The 22,679-nt window shown below is 32.5% G+C and overlaps 1 protein-coding gene across 1 annotated transcript in view; it reads left to right on the plus strand.

Moving 5' to 3' along the window:
* Positions 1-20,541, plus strand: part of Tmem67 (transmembrane protein 67) — a 39,685-nt gene extending 19,144 nt beyond the window's left edge. Inside the window, exons 14-28 of the mRNA XM_076835941.1 lie at positions 1,330-1,435; positions 2,475-2,531; positions 3,688-3,786; positions 5,717-5,815; positions 6,044-6,130; positions 7,204-7,303; positions 7,396-7,535; positions 10,140-10,280; positions 13,283-13,363; positions 14,241-14,357; positions 15,466-15,582; positions 15,688-15,792; positions 16,365-16,467; positions 19,312-19,454; positions 20,356-20,541. Coding sequence (XP_076692056.1) covers positions 1,330-1,435; positions 2,475-2,531; positions 3,688-3,786; positions 5,717-5,815; positions 6,044-6,130; positions 7,204-7,303; positions 7,396-7,535; positions 10,140-10,280; positions 13,283-13,363; positions 14,241-14,357; positions 15,466-15,582; positions 15,688-15,792; positions 16,365-16,467; positions 19,312-19,454; positions 20,356-20,436 — 1,576 coding nt within the window. The 3' untranslated portion in view covers positions 20,437-20,541. The remainder of the gene's footprint in view (positions 1-1,329; positions 1,436-2,474; positions 2,532-3,687; positions 3,787-5,716; positions 5,816-6,043; positions 6,131-7,203; positions 7,304-7,395; positions 7,536-10,139; positions 10,281-13,282; positions 13,364-14,240; positions 14,358-15,465; positions 15,583-15,687; positions 15,793-16,364; positions 16,468-19,311; positions 19,455-20,355) is intronic.
* Positions 20,542-22,679: the final 2,138 nt, after the last annotated feature.

The following is a 22,679-nucleotide window of genomic DNA, read 5'->3' on the forward strand; positions in this document are numbered from 1 at the left end:
ATAGTCCAGGCCCCACTCTAGACCTGAATTAAAATGTGTTCAAAGAGCCAGGGAAGGTAAATACTGAGCTGAAATGGGTATTTTAGAAAGAGCTGAATGATTGTTAGTTCAGCGACACACATCCTCATTTCCTTAATGGCTATGGTTCTAGGTCAACCCATACTAATTAGCAAAACCAGAATTGTACATGTAGCTCACATTTTTTGTCTTCAGTGTGAAATTCCCGTCTCTAAGATCTTAACTGAAACCCACTTTAATATTTTATGATATGTGCATTGCACATACGGATGCATTTTATGTTAGTACTTTAAAGCACTTTAATATACACTATTTTTTCACTCTTATTTTACTTTGATTCTGTTAGTGATTATATGAGGTGGCAATATGGAAGCTTTGTCATGTATCTTGCCGAAATCCAAATGTACTGGGTTTTTGTTTGTTTGTTTTTTTAAAGAAAGAGTGACAGAGAATTTTTTAATATTTATTTTTTTTAGTTTTCGGCAAACACAACATCTTTGTTTGTTTGTGGTGCTGAGGATCGAACCCAGGCCGCACGCATGCCAGGCGAGCGCGCTAACGCTTGAGCCACATTCCCAGCCCCAAATGTACTGTTTTTAACCTTTCTTTAATCTGCTAGTATAGCATCCCTAGTAAAAATGAAATCAAACCAAGTCAGTTTTGACTTGTTCTTGATGAAACCATGCTGGCACTTTCCTTTTTGTATTCACAAGCTATACAGTGCTAATGCATAATGTATCCTATTTGAGCAAAATGTAGCCTACTTTGTGCCTTAAACAGTACTTGATTTTTTTAAAATATTTTTTAAGTAGTTGATAGACCTTTATTTTATTTATTTATATATGATGCTGAGAATCGAACCTAGTGCCTCACACATGCCAGGCAAGTGCACTACCACTGAGCCACAGAAACAGCAATGTGACACATATTTTTGTTAAGAATTATTTTTTCGATAATCAGAATATTATCTGACTTTCTATAGTCATCATGTAGCACTGCTCTTTTGATAATTACTTAAAGATGGTTTTAAAATGTTTTCAGTGATTTCAGTGATTTCATTTGTAAACTTCATAGGACCTAGATCATAAGAGTTTCTCATTTTTTGTGAGCATATACTCTAACACTAAATTTTCAACCACTTAAGATTAGCTTGTTGTTACTGTTAGTTTATGTTTAATCTTCCTTAGAACTTATTAACAGTTTGATTCTGAGATCATCATGATAACCTATTTTAAATTCAAATATAATAATAAGTGTATGTTTAAGTCCCTATGTATATTCATAACTACAAATGCATTTTCTTTTAAATAGCATCAGCCTTGTGCCAAACACAAAAAATGGAAACATATATCCTCCCTTAATCACTATTGCCTACAGTGATATTGATATCAAAGATCCCAAGAGCCAGTCTGTTAAGGCAAGTACTTTACTAATCAGTGCCCTTATATGTATAAACGTATAACTGATGTAGTTTCCTTAATGATCAAAGACAAACTTTTTTTTTCAAGTTTTTAGATAAGCTTTTCTCTTTATGTAATCAAGTCTTAATTTGTTTTAACTAATAATGGTAGGAGTTGAATTTTTATGGATCCTAAGTATAAAAAAAAAAGAATGGATAAAATTCTTTAGTGGAAGAGTCATTGGCAGTCAGACATCAGACATCACTGTGGGGAATCTGGGGTAGGCTGAGATAGGAAACATCTAATTGCTTCTGTCCTTTTTGGCCACTTTGTTTCTTTCCTTGCCTGATTAAACCAGGAACTCAGAAGTCATAGTGGGCATATACATGCTCACCACTCTATGATCCCCTGAATAGACATACTTTAGTAGGCAAAAAGAGATTAAAACAATCAGCTTTATAACTAGTAATGCTAAAGTGAACTGGATTTTTTTCATGAAAACCTCTCATAAAGGTCAGCCGTGAATTCTACTTGACATTTATGCATCTAACACTGACCTCTTGGCCCCTTCTTTCTTGAAATGCCCCATTCTGTGACTGTGGTAAGACTTAAGTAGTTGACTCTCACCATCTTCTTCTCTTATTCTTTACTAGTTTTGTTTTTCCTCTTGCCTCTTCATATAGTGGCATCCCTATGATTCTTGTTCAGACTATTGAGTAACCTTGATATACAAGTTCATTCACATTTCTTAATTACAGAAACCTACCAGAAAATGAAAATGCTTAGTTTGACTTGAGCTGCTGTTAATAAACCTAACTAAACTCCTAATGAACCCCTCTTTCTTTCCTGTGTCTAAGAAAGAAATATTTAAAGCAGCAGAAATAATTCTCAAAAAGCATATCTATTTATGTGTAAGTAAGGGTCAACTCTAGTAATATGGACAGTTAAAAAATATGGCATTTATAGTGAAATCCAACTACAAATGTATTTTTATAATAAAAGTAGGTTTATGTTATAGAATTTAGTATGACTCATTTGTTTTCTTTTAAATATCAGGTTTCTTTCTCAGTCAAATATGAAATGAATCAAGGAGAAGCATTTGTCCAGACAAACGTGAGTATATTTTAACCTATTAAAATATTTATTACATCTTTGGGGCTGGGGTTATTGCTCGGTGGTAGACCACTTGCCTAGCATGTGTGAGCCCTTATGTTTGATTCTTAGCACTGCATATAAAATAAATAAAATAAAGGTCTATCACAAATATTTATTACATTTTTTAAATCTAAATAATTAATTTCAGATATACAAGAAAGGTGTCAAAATAGACTTACCACAAACTCTTATCTGACTTCCATTAATATTAACATCTTAAATAACCATAATACAGTGATCATAATCAGGAAAAGAATATTAATGTAATCCTGGTAACTAACTGCTTTCATGGATTTCACAGGGTTGTTTTTTTTTTCACCACCCTTCTCTGTTTTAAGACCCAGTTCATATCCCAGATTGCTTATAGCTGTCATGTCTTCTTATTGTCCTCCAGTCTGTGACACTTAGTATTTCTTTGTCTTTCGTGACCATAATACTTTAAAAGAATGCATTTTAATTATTTTGGCCCTCAATTTTTTGTTTGTCTGGTATCTTTGTATGATTAATTGATTTCATTTAGTTTTATCAAAGATGCCATGGAAATGATGTGTTCTTCTCAATTCATGATATCAGAAGGCACATGATGTTAGTATGTGTATGTCTTATTACTGGTGATATTAATTTTGTTCATGTGGCAAAGATTGTTTATGTAGTGTTCTCATCTATATTTTTCCATTTGTAATTAGTAAGTATTTCATGAAGAGATTCTTTAAAACTATTCACATATTCTGCTTCTCCTCATTCTTTTGCCCTCCAATTTTAGCATCCATTGATGATCCTTGCTGACAGAAAGTATTATTAAGATATTTACCTCATAGTGATATTTTTTTCTTTTCCCTTCATTCCTTTTGTATTTACAAATTGGAATTTTATTACAAGGAGAAGTTTTCCCTTTGTTAGTAACTCAATTGTAATCCATTATTATTTATTTTGTAGTTCAAATTCTTCCAGATTTGGCCATTGAACCTCCTTCAGTTTGGTTTCAGTGTCATTTAACCATGTTGGCCCCCAGCCCTGCGCCATTTTGAGTACTTTTCCCTTTCTAGTTATAGTATATTTGAATATTGATGAAAGGAATCATAGAAATTCTAAAATTTTTCTTGTTTTTTTTTAGATTGCTTTGGGTGTGTTGGGTGGACTAGCCGTTTTATCATCTCTCTTGAAGACAGCAGGGTGGAAGAGACGCATTGGAAGTCCCATGATTGATTTACAGGTATAATCGAAGTGTACTTTTTCTCTTTTAACTGTTCTGGATCCTTCTCATAAGACAAACTATGGGATGAGTAAGGAAGTTGCCTTGAACTTTTCTGGAGTATAAATTAGGATAGGTAACATACAAAATAAATCAAAATGAAACTGGAAAAAAAGATTAGGATAAGTATTGCTGGGTCATAGGGCATATTTACCTCGTTTTCCTCCCACAATGCTTTTATATCAGTCTGTATTCCCATCAGCAGTGCCATTCTTGTTTCTGCCCATTCTCACTAATATTTGATACTTTTTCCCAGCTTTCCATTTTTTATCAGTGTGATGGTATATATTAGTATGTCATTATTGATTTTATTTTCACTTTTGATTCTGTATTTCTTTTTTTTTTTTTTTGCTACTGGGGATTGAACTCAGGGGCACCTGACCACTGAGCCACATATCCAGCCTCATTTTGTATTTTATTTAGAGATAGGTCTCACTGAGTTGCTTAACTCCTTGCTTTTGTTGAGGCTCACTTTGAACTTGCAATCCTCCTATCTCAGCCTTCAGAGCTGCTGGGATTACAGGCATGCCACTGATCCTGGCCCTGCATATATATTTTTTTTAATCATTTGGATTTCCCTTTCTGTAAATTGCCTATTTACAATTCTTGCCCATTTTTCTATTAGATTTCTCACTTGAAGTCTTTTGTATTTTCCCAAATATTAACCCCTTTTTGGTTTTTGATGCTGAAATATTTCCTCTGAATATATGAGCTATTTGTTATTCTTATCAATGAGGCCCTTTGCTTAAAAAATTTAATTTTGATATTATTACATCTGAATAGTTTTGATGTCACAGTTTGCATTGGAAAACCTTCCCATCTCAACATCAAAAAGATGACCACCCTCATTTAATTTTGTTAACATAGTTTTACTCCGCATTTAATCTTTTTAAATTTGTTTTTTAATTTAGTAAATATTTTCTGTGTGCCAGGCACTTTTTCAAGCTTTATGTATATAATTCTTTTAAACTTCACAATATAGAGATATTAGTTAGGTATTATTATTATTCTACCCATTTTATACATGATGAAACTGAGATAGAAGTTTTCTACACAATTTTTACAGCATTTTAGCAAAAGCTATTGTTGATTTTGCTGATGAAGATTCTGAGAAAGGCTACATGGCAACTTGTTTAACCAGTATGTCTTAACTCCAAAGCCAATATGCTAAGGAATAAGAGCAGGAAGACATGATTTACAAATAGTTAAGAAAAGCTTCCTACAGAAGTGGATATTAAGCTAGACTATCTGGGCTTAATATCTGAGTTTCTGGCACTGTATCAGGCACTGGGAGACAAGATAGTAATATGTTTATACCCTAGAACTAAGAAAAATATTCTAGAGAGAGAAAGGGAAGAATATTTGATAAAACATCTCATTCCACAAAGTATTTGAGATGGAAGTATAGAGTGGATAGTCATTTAGTACATGATTGGAATTGGCAGAAGAAGATAAATAAAAAATTAACTTTGATCCATGTTGGAAGGGAAATTGTGGGTTAACAATTTAAGTTTCAGTGAGCACTCATGTATGTTTTTAAGAAAGGGAGTAACACATCCAATTTACATTTTAGAAAAGTAACTCTGGTGAAAGTGTACAAGGTACATTGGAATAGAGGTTCCTAACTAAGAGAAAATTTGGAAGCACTACCCTTTCTTAGTGGAACATGGGAGAGTTGAAAGGAGACAGAGCTTCCAGGAATGAATGAAGAGTAAGGATCCAAAAGGTATATGTAGGAGGGGGCTCAGTTGGTCTAAGTAGACATGAATACATGAAACAAGACCTTGGGGCTTGAGAAAAGGCATAAATGATATGTTATTATAAATAGTGTGTCACTTGAAGGGCTAAATAGATAGAGTCTTTAACATTTTTAATTCTTTTTAAATTACAGACAGTTATGAAATTCTTGTTGTACTATGCTGGTGATCTGGCCAATGTTTTTTTTATCATCACAGTGGGAACTGGTCTTTACTGGATTATTTTCTTCAAAGTGAGTGAGTTTCTGAATTTAACCTAAATGACAGTATCTGAATAACTAGTAAGCTCTTATAAAGAAACTATTTTTATCTGGGGGTGTTTCTAATCAAGAGTATTGAGGCAAACGTTAAACTCATCATTCCCTTAGTATGCCATTCAGTAAGTGCATCACTATCTCCTTTCACAGTTTCTTTGGTTTATACCTGGTGTGATTTTTTTGACCAAATAATTTTTATTATAGGCACAGAAGTCTGTCTCTGTTTTGCTACCAATGCCAGTTCAGGAAGAACGTTTTGTTACTTATGTAGGATGTGCTTTTGCTCTAAAGGTGAGTTTCAAAGGACCAATAATAAACTAGTAAAAGTCTTCAAAATTAAAATGCTTTCAAAATCTTTGATGTAAAACTTAAACTTTAGTTTTGAAAGAAAGAATGAATTGTTTTATATAGGAAATTTGCTTTTATTTACAATAGCTCATTCCATAGTTACCTTAAATAAAATATGCTTGGATTATCAAGAGTTATGGATAACTTGATAAAATGATATTTTAGTATCTATCTTTCATCTTTAAAATCTGATGATACATTCACAATGATATAAAATATTTCAGGCATGAATTTTTCCTCTTTGTTAATCCAGGATGAAAGGTAACACTCTGGATAAAGTACTGAAATCTTAGAGGTTGTTTTCTCTAGTTCTTATTTCTTTCTCTTCTCTTCCCATGGAAACCTCTCCCCAACTTCAGTGTTTTCCATCTATGTAGGTGAAGCTCTTAACATGACTCTTTGGTAGATTCCATTCCATTGTATTGTGATGGTTAGGTGTCTACTTTTCCCATTGAAATAGGAGCTTCCTGAGGGGGAAAAAAATCATACTTAAATTTTTATTCTTTGACCAGTATTGCAGCCCCTAAAAAGAATACTTCATTTTAAACATATTGATCATAAATGAAAAAGATGTTTCAATAAGTTTTTTAAAATCAATAATCTCAATACTAGAGATAAAGAGACAGAGCATCCTAACATATTAATTAGGATTAGCAAATTACAGTTAAATTTCTTTTCTTATAAAGAAGTCAGATGATTCACAAAATTTTGGGAAAGTCAATTATAATTATGCAAGACACCTATGGGAAGAAGAGATAGGATGTCTTCCTTTTTTTGTTTGTTGGTTTTAAGGAAAGAATTAATAGATGTATGACAATTCTGTAAATTTGGTAATTCTAGGTTATGTGATGAGCTTCTATTGACTCCCTAATGATATTAGAACTTGATATGAAGTCACTGGCAAAAATTCTATACTCTTGTAATTTCAGTTTGTTTCTTTAAAAAAATCAATATTGATTTCATACACAGGCTTAATGCTGATACTTTTCACATGTTTTATTGTATGTTATTTTCAGGCTGTACAATTTTTGCATAAGATCATATCCCAGATTACCATAGATATATTCTTTATTGATTGGGAGCGACCAAAAGGAAAGGTTCTTAAAGCCGTTGAAGGTAACTGAAATAAACATTTGTACCAAGTTTTTTGCTACTCTTGCAGAGCAAAGAAGATGAATTGCCTTTATTCATTTTATCTTTCCAACCAGGTGAGGGTGGTGTACGGAGTGCCACTGTTCCTGTAAGCATATGGAGGACATATTTTGTAGCAAATGAGTGGAATGAGATTCAGACTGTAAGAAAAATCAATCCACTTTTTCAAGTACTTACTGTGCTCTTCTTTTTGGAGGTATAAACTGTTTGATGTAATTGTATGTAAATTACTGGTATCTCACAAATGTTAATATAATTCCAACTAAGTTTTCATGATAGTGGAGGAGATTTTTATAGGTTGAAATATTATTATAAACACATTAAAAAGCAGTTGTCTTAAAACAAATTTGGAGACCTCTGCTTTCATCTTTTCTTCTTACTGTAAAAGAGACCAAAAGAAAAAATTTGTGGTGAAATACTTATAGGAAAGTTTATCCTCTTACCGATTTTTAAGTGTATATAATTCAGTGGTGTTAAGTATATTCACATTGTTATTCAAAACCCTCACCTCCCTCCATCTCCAGAAGTTTTCATCTTAAAAAACCTGAAACTCTATACCCATTAAACAGCTCAATACCCTTTACCTTGTCCCAGTGCCCCAAACCCATTCTTCTTTCCACCTCCATGAATTGAGAACTCTAGGTATAATTTAAGCCGTTGGTTTGTGTCAGAATCCCTGGGGGAAGTTGTGTAAAATATCTATGCTCCTTACCTTAGAGATTATATTTCATTAATAGCTCTGAGATAAGCACAGTTATCTATATTTTGAAAAACTCCTCTCTACCATACCATATTGTTACCCCTGCATTAGAATCATTATTATAAGGTTGATATTTTTCAACCAATTATTACTGAATATCTATTTCAGACTATGTTCTGTGCTAAATGCTGGGGCTACAACTGAACAAGATATAACACTCTTAGTGTACATTTATGCTTTTTTCATGGATCTGGTTGAGATTTTCAAAAGAAGCATTTAGTGCTGGAATATAAGACTGAAACATGGAAAAAGAACTATCTTTAATAATGACTGGGTTTTCCGGGAATTATCTGCCCTAATGTTGGCTATAAATTAATTCTTATTCTGTTTTCTTTTTTTTCAATCTTTTCTTTTTCTATTTCTTTCCTTTTTTGGTGTGGCAGGGGTTATTGGTGATTAAATCCAGGGGCACTTCACCACTGAGCTACATCCCCAGTCCTTTTTTATTTTTTATTTTGAGACAGGGTCTCTCATTAAATTGCTTAGGGTCTTGCTTAAGCTGGCCTCAAACTTGGGATCCTCCTGCCTCAGCCTCCCAAATTGCTGAGATTACAGGCATATGCCATTGTATACAACCCTTCCTTTTCATTTTTAAAAATAATAGAAGAATGCATGTGTCCCTAGTGCTTTGAAATAATATCTAAATAGTTCAAAAACTGAGTTGAAGTAGTGCTTTTTTTTTTAATTGGCAAGGAAAATGTTATATATATTTATAAGGTATGATATGTATTAAATATGAATACATTATGGAATGGCTAAATCTAGCTAATTAGCATATCTATTACTTCACATAATTAGCTATCTTGTTTGGTAATGTAGTGGTTTTGAGAGTGTTTGGAGGAGTTGCGTGGTCGAGGGATGTGGTGGCTCACACATGCAATCCCAGAGTGTAGGGAGGCTGAGGCTGGTAGATCACAAGTTCAGAGGCAGACTCAGCAACTTAGCAAGGCCCTAAGTCTAGCAAGATGCTATCTCAAAAAATAAATAAATAAATAAATAAAAAGAGCTGGGGTACAGCTCAGTGGAAAAGCACCTCTAGGTTCAATCCCTATATCAAAAAAAACAACGTTGCTGGGTGTGGCGGTACATGCTTGTAATTCCAGTGGCTCAGAAAGCGGAGGCAGGAGGATCACAAGTTCAAATTCAGTCTCAACAATTTATCCAGTCCCTGAGCAGCTTATAGAGACCCTGTCTCCAAATAAAATATTAAAATAAAGTGCTGGGGGCTGTGGCTCAGTGGTTAAGTGCCCCTCTGTTTAATGCCCAGTACCAAATAATAAATGAATAAAACCTCAAAACAAAGACTGGTAAGCTTTAAAAAGTGTTTCATGATAAAGAAATTTTATGTCAATTAATCTTGTAAAACACTGAATTCAACAAAATGATTTAGAAATCTTACACTAAAACTTCTCAAAGCCTTTATCCCACAGGAGTGGGAAGCATAGAGGTAAATGTAATTTACAAATCAAACTTATTTGACCCTAGCCTCTTATCATCAAAGAAGACATGTTTAGAAGACATTTTGGAATATACTATTTTAAAGGAGAAAAAGTAGCTAATATATTGCCTGACAAATGTTAAATCCTCATGAACTGCTTCTTGTTAGTTTAACTCGATAGTTTACTAAAGAAAGTTTATTTTAACAATTTTTTTTTGTTTTGTGAGTAGATAGGTCAAAGTTATATTTGGCCCCTATGTGTATCAAGAAGAAAACCAAAAGAGCTAACAAAATATTGTGGAGTAAATACTTTAAAATTAAAATACTGGATTAACAGGGTTGGAGATGTGGCTCAATGGTGGAGTGCTTACCTAGCATGCTCTGAGACACCGAGTTTAATCCCTAGCATGAACACACACAAAAAAAAAATTTAATATACTGAATAAAAATTACTTTTAACCTAGACTTTCTACTGTTTGCAAACTTGTATATTTAATTCTTTTATGTTGGGGAATAGAAAAAAATATTCCATTTTCAGTCTGGAAGAGTTTCTTTTTTTTATTCATGTCTGTTTAAATTATTATTTTCCCTTTTTATTTCAGGTTGTGGGATTCAAGAACTTAGCATTAATGGACTCATCCTCTAGTCTTTCTAGAAACCCATCTAGCTACATAGCTCCTTATAGCCGCATCCTGAGATATGCAGTGACTACTGCTCTTTGGCTAGTCATTGGAATTATACAGGTAATAAGAGATTATACTTTTAGATAACATTGTTTCTCTGTACCTCTGCTTGCATAGTAATTATCCTCAAATAGTGACCATATACTGATTTCAACAGCAGAAGAAAGGTGATAAGAACAATAATAATAGCTAACTCTGTATTGTATTATAATGCAAGCATTATGTTAATCATTTCTTTGCTTTCCATATATTAACTACTTAATCTTTACATTAACCCTCAGAGATAGGTTCTGTTGGATCCTTATTTTGCAGGTGAGGAAACGTCGAGCATGAGAAAATTAAATAACTCAGAGTTATGTAAAAATCATGCAAATTCATAGTTTGCAGAACTAGGTTGGATACAAGCATCTTGATTTCAGAGTTCATGTTCTTGTTAGTGGGCTCTGAAGGGTCTTTCAGGATCTATAGCTTTCTAGTCATAGGATGGACCCCTTGTCTAGTTTACGTGTACTACAGGACAATTATGCTACCCTAAGTATTCTCTTTTCCTTTGAAACGTAGTTTATTGTTACATTTATTTATGTCATATACTCAAGCTGCAAATATTTCTTTTGAAATAACCAAAAGTAAAAATAATCCTCTCAGCTTCAGAGTCCCATGGCTTTAGTAGAGTTTTTTTTTCCAATGCTTGCTTTCCTTATCCTCTTAAAGTAAAAAGAAAAAGCAGCAACTAAAACACTTAACTCTAATAATCTGTACTTCTCTCTTTTGCTTCCAGCTGCTCCCATGAATAGAAGAGAGTTTTTCTGTTTAATTAAAATGTTCTTTTATAAACAGCAAATGAAGATGAGACCTCTAGAGTGAATAGGTTTAACTTCCTATACTCTGGTTAATAAGTGTATACCTAAAGCAGCCTATATTTAAGGACATTTGGGGATTAAAGTCGCTTTAATAGAGCATATTCCTACAGAATTGGATCCAGGTGGCACTGTATAACCTGAGAATTGACTTTTTAAATTGATATTTATGGCGGGGCACTGTGGCGCAGGCCTATAATCCCAGCAGCTCAGGAGGTTGAGGAGGGAGGATCTCAAGTTCAAAGCCAGCCTCAGCAAAAGTGAGGGGCTAAGCAACTCAGTGAGACCCTGTCTCTAATAAAATACAAAAAGAGCTGGGGATGTGGCTCAGTGGTTGAGTGCCCTGGAGTTCAATTTCTGATACCCAAAAATAAAAAAATACAAATAAATTGACACTTATTATAAATTTTTAAAAATTTTTTAAAATTATAAATTGATGAGATTTGGTCAAACTTAAAGCTATAGGGATTAAGCTAATAAGGGAAAGTTAATAACCAAAAAGGAAAACAAACAAATTAGAATTTGCAATAAGGTGGATTAAGAGTATGGAGTTTAATGTTTATCATCAATATAATAGTAAGGAAATATTTTGTACATGTACCAGTATTTTTGTGAATATATCAGATGTCATTTGATATAGAAAATTTAAAGGAATATTATCTGAAACTTTTCATATTAGGTTGAATGTAACAGAAACAACAAAACAAAATAGGAGTGACTGAAATGAAAGAACTTTGTTTTTCCCATGAAAAGGAAGAGCAAAGATGAGCAGTGCAGGACTAGTATTGTGGCTTACTACTGCCATCAGGATACAGAAAGCTGTTCAGCTCTGTCACCTGGGTCTTCCATCTCTAAGGTCATATGATGGTCCATAATGACTGGGTTGCAAAAAGGAGCTAGGGGAGATTAATTACCTTCCCATTTTTAAGAGCCTTTCAGAAGTGCCATCCAGCTTCTCATTGGCTAGAACCTGGTCATTTGGCTATACCTGGCTACACTGGAGTCTTTTGGCTGGGCATTTGTGTGGGTCCTGCTCAAAGGATTAGTCTGTTATTAAGGAGAAAGAGTAAAGAATTGTTGGGACAGCAACCTGCCACTACCTAACCTCATTCTTTGCTTCTCATTTCACTGTCAGACTGATGTCTCCCCTTGGCAATATTCTAATATTTCAGTGTTTATTCCTCAAATATCCTTGTGAGTTTCTTAATAACTTGTTATGGCCTCATAAATGTGTATAAATATTTCTGAATTGTAATAATCTGTTAGGCTGTTTTATTGTTCAGTCTTTTTATTTCTCTTAACCTAGCTTCTTCAGCTTTTAAGTGGTATTCTTTAATTTTTAAATTTTGAATGTTGCTGTTTTTCATGTTCTTCAGAGGAGCTTAAAAATATGTATGTGGAGTGTTTCAGCTGCTGTAGATTCACTTATTTATTCATTTGCATATTTGAATACATCTTATATAATAGGTACTGTGCTGATTCATGGATATGCTGTAACAAGAACTAGTTATGGGTTATAACACTATAGAGATTTGGCAGGAAATAGTCAACAGAGGTGAGGGGAATGGGGATCAGGAATGGGGGACAGTAATGACAGCTTTAAATAGGATAGTTAGGAAATGTTATCTTTCTCCAAAACCTATATCTAAAAAGGTCTACAATGTAAAATTTTTTAATTTATAAAATTTCCCTTTCTAGTGTTGTTAAATCTAAGAAAACACTGAAAATCAATCCATTTGCATAGTTAACACATTATCTATTGTCAAAATAGAAAACTAAGATATATACATTTTATGTGGTATTCTATCAGAGAAAATTAATTTGAAAAGCACAAATTTCGAATGACTTTTGGAATCTAGGAGATGTACAAAATTACAGAACCAAAAATAAATCTGGCCATTAGAACATGGATCCATCCTAAATTTTTTAAAATTTTTTTTCTCTATTTATTCAATTTGTCTTGTTTAGACACAGAAAAGTTTTTAAAATTTAAAATGGGGTCCCTCAAAGACCCTTAACAAAATCTTTGTTCCTTTGACATACAGTCAGAAACGCCAAATAGGATCTTATCCCACAGGAAGCATTAGAGACCACTGTGTTCCTGGTTGGAACTTCTTTTTTTTTTCTTAAAATACTATGGTATGACTATAAAAGAAGATTGAAATCCTAAAAGCTAATAAGCATGAACTTGGCTTAATGTTTCAGATTGTGTTCTTTGCTGCTTTTTATGAGAGATTTGTGGAGGATAAAATTCGACAATTTGTTGATTTATGCTCTATGAGTAATGTAAGTACTTTTTGACTTTATCTTGCAACTGTCATTTTTCTCTTTTTTAAAGGTTATGAATAATGGGGCTGGGGATGTGGCTCAAGCGGTAGCACGCTCGCCTGGCATGCGTGCGGCCCAGGTTCGATCCTCAGCACCACATACAAATACGTTGTGTCCACCGAAAACTAAAAATAAATAAATATTTAAAAACATAAAAATAAAAAAATAAAGGTTATGAATAAGCCAGGCACACACCTGTAATCCCAGTGACTGAAGGCTGAGGCAGGATGATCACAAGTTCAAATCCAGCCTCAGCAACTTAGTGAGGTCCTAAACAACTCAGCGAGATCCTGTCTCTAATAAGACATAAAAAGGCTGGGAATGGCTCAGTGGTTAAGTGCCCATGGGTTCAATCCCTAGTACCAAAAAAACAAACAACAACAACAACAAAAAAAAAAAGGCTATGAATACATTAAGAGAGGCTTTAAAAGTGATTTGGTTTGATTGGATTTTAGTCTGATTTTCACTGACTTAATTTCAGAGATAGTTGTAATGAGCTACAAATTAATACTCACTGTCTTAGTTTTTTTCTTCTTTATTTGCAATTCCTAATTATGAATTTATTATGCTGCCAAATATTTTATTTATCCTCTTGCCTCTGAAAATTTTTATGTTTCGAAATGGCTTCCTTTCTTAGAAAATATCTTCAAGTCTTCTTTCCATCTACTTTTTAAAAATAACCTCATTATCCTTTATTACTTTGTTGTCCCTTTTATATATTTCCCAAGAATTCAATTTTTATTATTTTGGGAGAAAGGAAGTAATTTTAAGAAAAATTAATTTTTAGTGTTTTGCTGGTGGGTTGCTAATTGCTCATTTTCTTCTCTTTTTATAGATATCAGTGTTTCTGTTATCCCACAAATGTTTTGGATATTACATTCATGGTAGATCAGTTCATGGGCATGCAGATACTAATATGGAAGAAATGAATATGAATCTTAAAAGAGAAGCGGTATGAAAGTATTTTACATTTTTTGTTTGTAAGTTGAGAGATGGATTCTCTTTTCTTAATCTAGGATTTATAATAATAGTTTTTAAAAATCCTCATTGGTCAGTTTTGAAAGTTGCTAGGCTACCAGCTTATTACCATGAACATTAGTCAAGGAAAAGAACCTAATTTTATCTAGCAGTTCATATATGAATTCTGTGTAATTCCACGACTGAATAATACACAATATAAAAGTTCTTCCTTATAAATTAGACAGTAACCATTTTTTAATGACTAGTGAATTAATGAGAGTAAGCAGCAGTCACCAGTGGGTGTCAAAACAATTAAGTGAATATTGATAGGAACTTTATAATGAGGGATCAGGTTGTCATAATCTGGACATACTTAGTTTTTTAGTAATTAAAATAAAGAAAACTGACATTATACACTTCCTAATATTCTATGGGAGGATGTTCATAACAATACCTGTGAAGTATTCTTGCCTGAGAAAATTGAACCTGAATATAATCAAGCCTTACTGTTTTACAGGAAATACAAGGAATATAATTACAATTTAAATACATTTTAAATAGCACCATAGGAAGTAATTAGCCAGATCCAGAGTATAGGTGCCTCATAGGACAAATGACTCAGTGTCTCCAAACAAACCATTAACGTGTAAAGAAAATGGGGGTGACTGTGGTGGTGAAGGTCTGTTATATACTAAGAGAGGTATAAGAACCAAAACAATCAAAAACAGTGTATGGACTTTATTTTGAATTCTTATTCAGGCAAACCAACTATAACAAAAATCTTTGGAAAAAATCTGAGATTTATCTGTTAGTTTATTTTTATTTCTTTTTAGAGATATGTTTTTAGTAGAGCAAAGAAGACAATATAAAGAACTATAGGGAAATATGAACTAGAATAAACTAGAAATCAGTAAACTGGGAAGGAGTGGAAACCTTGAATAATGTTAGAATCTCTTTTCTTCAAATTCTTCAGTAAATTTCACAAGGCTTCTAAATCTTGGAGTATATGATACTGACTAAAAGTAGAATATGTGTTTTCCTTTTGAGATAGGCAGATTTTTATAATTTCCGTCTTAATTTTAATTCTTTTAACTTTTCAGGAAAATTTGTGTAGCCAGAGAGGTTTGGTGCCCAACACAGATAATCAGACTTTTCAGATTGCAGTTTCTGGCCAGATGAGACAACACTATGACAGAATTCATGAGACCTTGACAAGGGTTTGTATAAAGAACTGTTCAGATACATTTTGCCAATAGTTAATGTTACTTCAATACCAATAAATAAAACATGTTGTGTTTATTTGTTTCTCTTTTTTATGTTAGAAAAATGGCCCTGCTAGACTATTGAGTTCATCAGCAAGTACTTTTGAGCAGAGTATAAAAGCATATCATGCGATGAATAAATTTCTTGGCTCTTTCATTGATCATGTATGTATATCAACATTTATATTTAAGCTATAATGCAGTTTTTATAAAGCTAAGAGCAAATGTCAGTTATAATTTGAGTCAACCAAGTGAGTGAATTTTCCTCTTTTGTTTGTCAAATTTAATATGTAGGAATGATATTTTTAAAAAGATATTTGTAGCTACTCAATTACGATTTAGCAATAATGTTAGGTTATATAAAAGAAAAGTATGATTTTATGTGTTTATTAACAAGTGAAGAGTCCCATAAAATAATCTATACTAGAATTTTCTTATCAGGTTACCAAAATATTACTATATTACTGATCACTGAGTTATGCTTATGTTATGCTATAATTGCATTCCAAAAATTCTGTAAATTGATTTTCAGTATATCTAACCATAAATGCTACTTGTAGTAGTATTTAAAATTTAAAACATTCATAAAGAGAATTTTGTTCTAGAATCCAGTATAGTACATTCATTTTGAAGAACAGATTTTCTTTGTGTACTATTCATTTTCCCTATTTCTTATTTTGCATTAATTGGAAATCATTTATTTCACTACTATTTTTTATATGACTGTTTTATGTTAGGTTCATAAGGAAATGGATTACTTCATAAAAGACAAGTTGCTTCTTGAAAGAGTTCTTGGAATGGAATTCATGGAGCCAATGGAAAAAAGCATCTTTTACAATGGTATACTTCAAATACCTTTGCTGAACTTGTTTAATATTTTCAAAGTTTAAGGGGAAAGGACTTGTGGTTATTTTTCCTGTGATTTTTATGATTTTTTTGAGAACAGGGAGACATCATGAACTCAATTTCATGAAACTATGATAATTTTCTGTGTTATGTAGCAGGAAGCAGATAGATAAAAGATCCTACAAGAAAGCAAAAGAGATGAATTTCAGAATCAACAGTACACACTTAAGAGAAAGTAAAACAAATACATAAGATTTACTTTTTATTAGAATGTTCATTCAATAGCAGACTTTTAGAAACATTTAAAGAAAGAGTAACATTTGTGTTTAATCTTCAATATCTGATTCTTTATTTTGTCCAGGTTCTTCAAAAATCACTGATGTTTGTGATGGGAATAGTGATTAAACCTGGTTTTTAATTTTTAGAAAGATGGTATATATCTTACTTATAATGTGACTAATAACCTGTTATTATAGATTTGTAAGAATGAAAATAGTATAACTAGCACCCTGGTCTAGATATCCATGTGTATTTCATGCCACATGTTTTCCAGTCCTGGAATATATAGACCCATTAATGATCTGTGGAAGATGGGCATGTGAATGAGTAAGTAGAGTGTTCTGGGATAAAAGTCTGTGCAGGCACAAGTTACATCAGGGACAGAAAACCAATAAAAAAAAAAATTTAACCAGATAGGGTAAATTCAGAAAAGGCAACATGGAGAAATTTGAACTGGATGCTAAAGTGTAAATAACTGTTTGTCAAACAAGAATGTTATGGTCTCCCTCAACAGAGAGAGACACACAAATACATTCATGCAGAAATGAAAGGAGATTTTTTTTTAAGACAGAGAGAGAATTTTTTAATATTTATTTTTCAGTTTTTGGTGGACACAACATCTTTATTTTCTTTTTATGTGGTGCTGAGGATCAAACCCAGTGCCCCGCGCATGCCAGGCGAGCGCGCTACCACTTGAGCCACATCCCAGCCCAAGGAGATTTATTTTTAAAGTCTATAAAATATGTTCTGTACTTTAGACTTTTAGTAGTCTAGTATGAAGTAGGCCACAGTGTAGAAAAGTCTAAAATTTTTGCCCCACCTTCTATAAGCAAGTTGATCCACATATGTGTGAGAAGAAACTGTTAAAATGACTATTCATGTATTTGTAATTTCATCATTCTTAATTTATATTTTTAAAAAATCATCATATAGAATAATTAATAAAATATCTACTATGATAGCATGCTCAGAATTTTATTCTGATAGGGATGTATGACCAAAATAATTTGAAAGCCTCTGCTAATGAACATGGATATCATTGAGGCCTCCTAATCAGATCTGATTTGTGAATTGGATGAATTACTTTGGCATATGGTACAGGTTGAGATAGAGATGAGCTTAGTCATTAAGAATTTAGCTTTCACAGTCTTCTGATCTTGATTCAAAATCTGAGGCTACCATTCACTAGCTTTGTGAACTTGAGAAACTTGCTTAACCCTTCTGAATTTTAATTCCCTCTCTATAAAATCAGGTCTGACCCCTCTCAAGGTTTTATGGGATTACCATGTAGAAAGAACCTAGAACAATACCTGTTATGGGTAGACACCTAGGAAAGGGATGTTGTTACCATTTCTAATAACACAGTCATCATTTTTGTACATTCTTCTTTCTTTTTCTTCTTCCTTCTTCCTTTCCCCTTTGTTGTTCTTTGTCCTTCTCCTTCTCTCTTCTTCTATGTGTCTTCCATCTTCAGCAGGAGATTATGAAGACATGGGCTAAGGCAGTACAAATAGGAACTGAGAAAAGGAAACATTGCCAGAGGTGTTAAGGGGGAAAAAACTGTATGTAGACGAAAGTTATCCATACTTCCAGCTTATGTGACTAAGTAGATGTTAGTGGTGCCTTTCTCTAAGTCAGGGAAAGTAGATGGGAGGACAGGTTTTGAGTGAAAGCGTTTGAATTTAGTTTTGTCTGTGTTATATCTTGAAGTACTTTGAGACATCAAGGAACAGGTATCCAGTAAGACATTAAATACAAGGGACCAGATCTTAGGAGAAAGTTAAGGGCAATAATAAGCTGAGGAACTGCCGTTGTATGATGTCATTGATGGAGTGATGTGGATCACCAGGGAAAATGTGTAAGACAGATTTTTTACTTATATATACACAAACATAATATGCATAGAGAAGTACATGTTTTGTAAGGCTATAGCTGATAGGTCATTGAATTTTCCCAAACTGAATATACTCCCATAACCTAGCACCCAGATCATGACAGAACATTTCCTCAATGTCCCTCATATGACTGAGGTTCCTCACTGTGTATCCAGAGTAGCATTGGTAGTTCTCTGAACCTCCCAAAAATTGTATGCAGAATTGTATATTTGTACTTTTTTCCTTTTCCTATTGAAAAGGTCTATAGTGTTCATTAAATCTTTTTAAAAGGATGTTCATATTCCAGAAAGGACAAAATCCACTTGTTAGAGATTTTTCTTTTCTTAACTCACTCTACCTTAGAAGATCTTTCTTTAGTTAGATAAAGAAATACAAAAAGGGATATTTATTTACTGGTCTTTGCAAGGTATTGATTATACACTTATACTACTAGCAATTGCCAATCTTTGTTAAAACTGCTTCTTTGGAGTTTTTATGAGTTCTTTGACTAACCTTTTAAATTAGCAAATCTTAATACCTTTTCCTTATTTTTGTGTAAACTACATTATAATGTAATACTTGCTTCTAATATGCTGTTTTTAAATTTCCAAATTGTATCACCATAAATTTATCACGGATTTATTTTTTAAATTTCTCACATACCTTATAAATTGTTTTTTAATAGATGAAAGTTATTCCTTCAGCAGTATGCTATATTATGGAAATGAAGCCACTCTTCTTATTTTTGATCTGTTGTTCTTCTGTGTTGTGGATTTGGCTTGCCAAAATTTCATTTTAGCAGCCTTCCTTACATACCTACAACAAGAGGTAAATTTTAGAATTTTTTCTGGATTTCTTTTAAAAGAAATAAATTGGAAGTAGGTATTTATTTGCATTGCAGAGAGTAAGAAATCTATAAAGAATATAATTCTTACCAATTCTTTAGAATATGATTAACCTTACCAAAAGAAGGGCTACAGCTGACCACATTCTGCACCATATCCTTAGGATCAGTGAACTACTAGGGTCTAGTGGAAGGCGTAAGTTGCTTCTAGAAGGTGTGAAAGAAATCTGGTAGAAAGATACTTAATTGCCGGACTTCTAGATACCAAAGTTAACAATAATTTAAAAGAGAGTCCCATTCATAACAACAAAAAAAGCAAGCAATGGATATCTAGCTCAGGACTCCCCACTGAAATGCTCCTTTACCTTGTTGTGGATAATAAATAACTATGTAGGTAAAATCTCTGAAATAGAGATTTTAAGAAATGGTAAATCTGTGCTTCTGGAAATACTGTTAGCAAAATCACGCAAGTATTTTCCACTGTATGAAGGATGTTTATGAGTGATAAGATGTAATTTATTAGTCCTTGTTAGAGATCTAAAATTCTGAAAAAAATTCTGTTCATACTAAATAGATTATTTTGATATTTCTATGGCTATTAGAGTTAGAAAAAAGTTGACTCTCCAAAATTTAACAGTATATTCCCGTGAACATGAGAGATTTACATTAATTCATAAACATCATCTAAATAGGAACACGGACAGCTTCAGTATTATGAAGGATGATAATAGCATTGAAATAATTTTGTGTATCACCATACAACTCAGAAGTCTAATATATGAAATTAATTGAAAGAATTAGCTAATTCAATTGAGATGTTTTATTTGATGTGCATGTTTAATTTTCTTGATAAATATTTAATTCTCAATTGTTTTAATGTTGCAGATTTTTAGATTTATCCGTAATACAGTAGGACAGAAGAATTTGGCAACCAAAACATTGGTGGATCAAAGATTTCTGATTTAACTTATTGATCATATAACTTAAGGAGTCAATATAATCATGGCAAAGAAGTCATGATATCAGGTTAGTCTGGCATATTTTTTTAAATCTATATTACATATTATTCTGGTTTTAATTATTTTTTATCTATAGATTTATTTTTATAACTTGTCTATGATCAGTATAATGGAAATTATTATTTCCCATTATGTGTGGTATTTAATTCACTAAATAACACTGAAAGGCTAAAAATCTAAATATTGCTTTCAGAAAAACAATTCTTAACAGTAATCAAAATAATTCATATCATTTGTACTAAAAATCATTTTATAAATTGCTTTACCTACATTTTATTACATTGACAAAATTATTTGACTCCAAGTTCAAGACCAATTTTCAGTTTAGTATTTATATGTTTTATTTGCACATATGGTTAAATAAATGTTGAAAGATATTTTCAAGTTTCATTTAGAAATTTCAAATTGTATTATTTTTTATTCATTTTGCCTCATTCTAATTGTTCACCTATGCCTATGTACAATACTCTTTTCATGAATTGTGTTGATATCTCTAATGTGGTTTACATTTATTGTTATAATATCTGGCATATTTCCCAATATAGTTTTTTATACATTTTCAATTAGTTTTTAAGAATACTTCTGCATTTTGTCTTTTTAATTTTGTTAAAGATAATAAATAACAAACTGTAAGTTTATCATATTATGTTGCCAAGGGGAATTATTAAAAGCAAATTTATGCTTCATAAGTCAGTAAGCTTTTAAGAAGAAAAAATAAACTAGGATTCAAAATATAAATAAAATAAGTTCTGAAACATATAGCTGATAATTTTCCATATTTTCCCTCAACATACCCTTTAATAATTCTTCTCATGGTATACCATAAACTTGAAAGGTCCTCATGGTCAAGTATAATAGTCATTAACCCCTAAGCCAACATTTTTTACTGCTAACTATGATGCTATGTAAATATGTAAATGTAATTCTATGTAAGTATTATTTGTTTCTGAATTGAAATATGTAATAAAACATTCTGTGTTACTGTTGGATTAATTTATGTTCTGTGAATTAGCATTCAGGAATATAGCACTATTGGGGCAGGATTCCCAGCCACGGCCAAAGGTGAATCTTTCACTTTTCCCTGAATCTCAAGGATCACTGAGAAAAAGAAGGAGAGCTAGTAAGTTGAGTCTTTGAAACTCAAGTCTAACAGTACAGGAATGTCTTCATAAAAGCTTCAGAGATAAATAAATGTACCAGCATAAATTTCCACTCAGAAGGATGTGAAAGAAATTCAGCCTTCATTCCACATATGAAATGTTATTATTAATATGAATGTTTTTAAATGGTAAATTTCAAAATACCAGATTGGGTGACTTCCTTGCTAATAAATTAAAACAGAAAACATTTTAAAATCATTCTAAATTAGTTTTGTACAATATTTTTATTTTGGTTGGATACCTGACAATTTGTTTAGCTTTTCATGCACTGTTGATTTCTTTGTTCACATTGCCACAGTTTTGCACAATAGCACATTATTTTTCCAGTAGGTAAATTACCTTTGTCTCTTTTTATAGCACCTAGAAACATTTACTACATCTCTTCATTGTTTCATAATGAAACAAACCCTAGAGAGGTTCTTTAAAGGTTATTTTGTATCCTCCTTAAAATACATAGGCTCTCAAAATAAGTGCCTCTGCTATGAGAGATGTATGTGCTTTCAGTCATTGCTGTCCATACAACTTTCTTTTGAGAAGGCCTAGTTAGTCTCATGGAGGAGGAGCATTCACAATGATCGTTAACTCAGTGTTTGCAAGCATGAAGCATATATCTTGGCTATAAGTACTGATTGATATAAGCTGAGGGTTAATAAATATGTCAGTAGGACACTGACCAATATGGCATAAAAGAAAAACTTCAGATTTATTAACAGAAGCCCTGGATTCAAATTAGAGTTTTGCCCCTATCAGGAGCTTTGACACTATGAACAAATTTATTTGGCATTATTGGCATTATTAACTTCATTCTGCATCTCTACAATGGAAATAATACCCTTTGCTTACCACTGGGGTGTTTTAAGGATTAGTATATTAAAATATATCTACAATAAGAGACAGGAGATGTAGCTCAGTAGAAGAGTGCTTACCTTGCATACAGAAGGCACTGCGTTCTGTCCATAGCACTGCAAAAAATAAATGTATCAATGAACTGGGTGCACACCTATAATCCCAGTGGCTTGGGAGTCTGAAG

Source organism: Callospermophilus lateralis, chromosome 16 (genome assembly GCF_048772815.1).
Source record: "Callospermophilus lateralis isolate mCalLat2 chromosome 16, mCalLat2.hap1, whole genome shotgun sequence".
NCBI lineage: Eukaryota > Metazoa > Chordata > Mammalia > Rodentia > Sciuridae > Callospermophilus > Callospermophilus lateralis.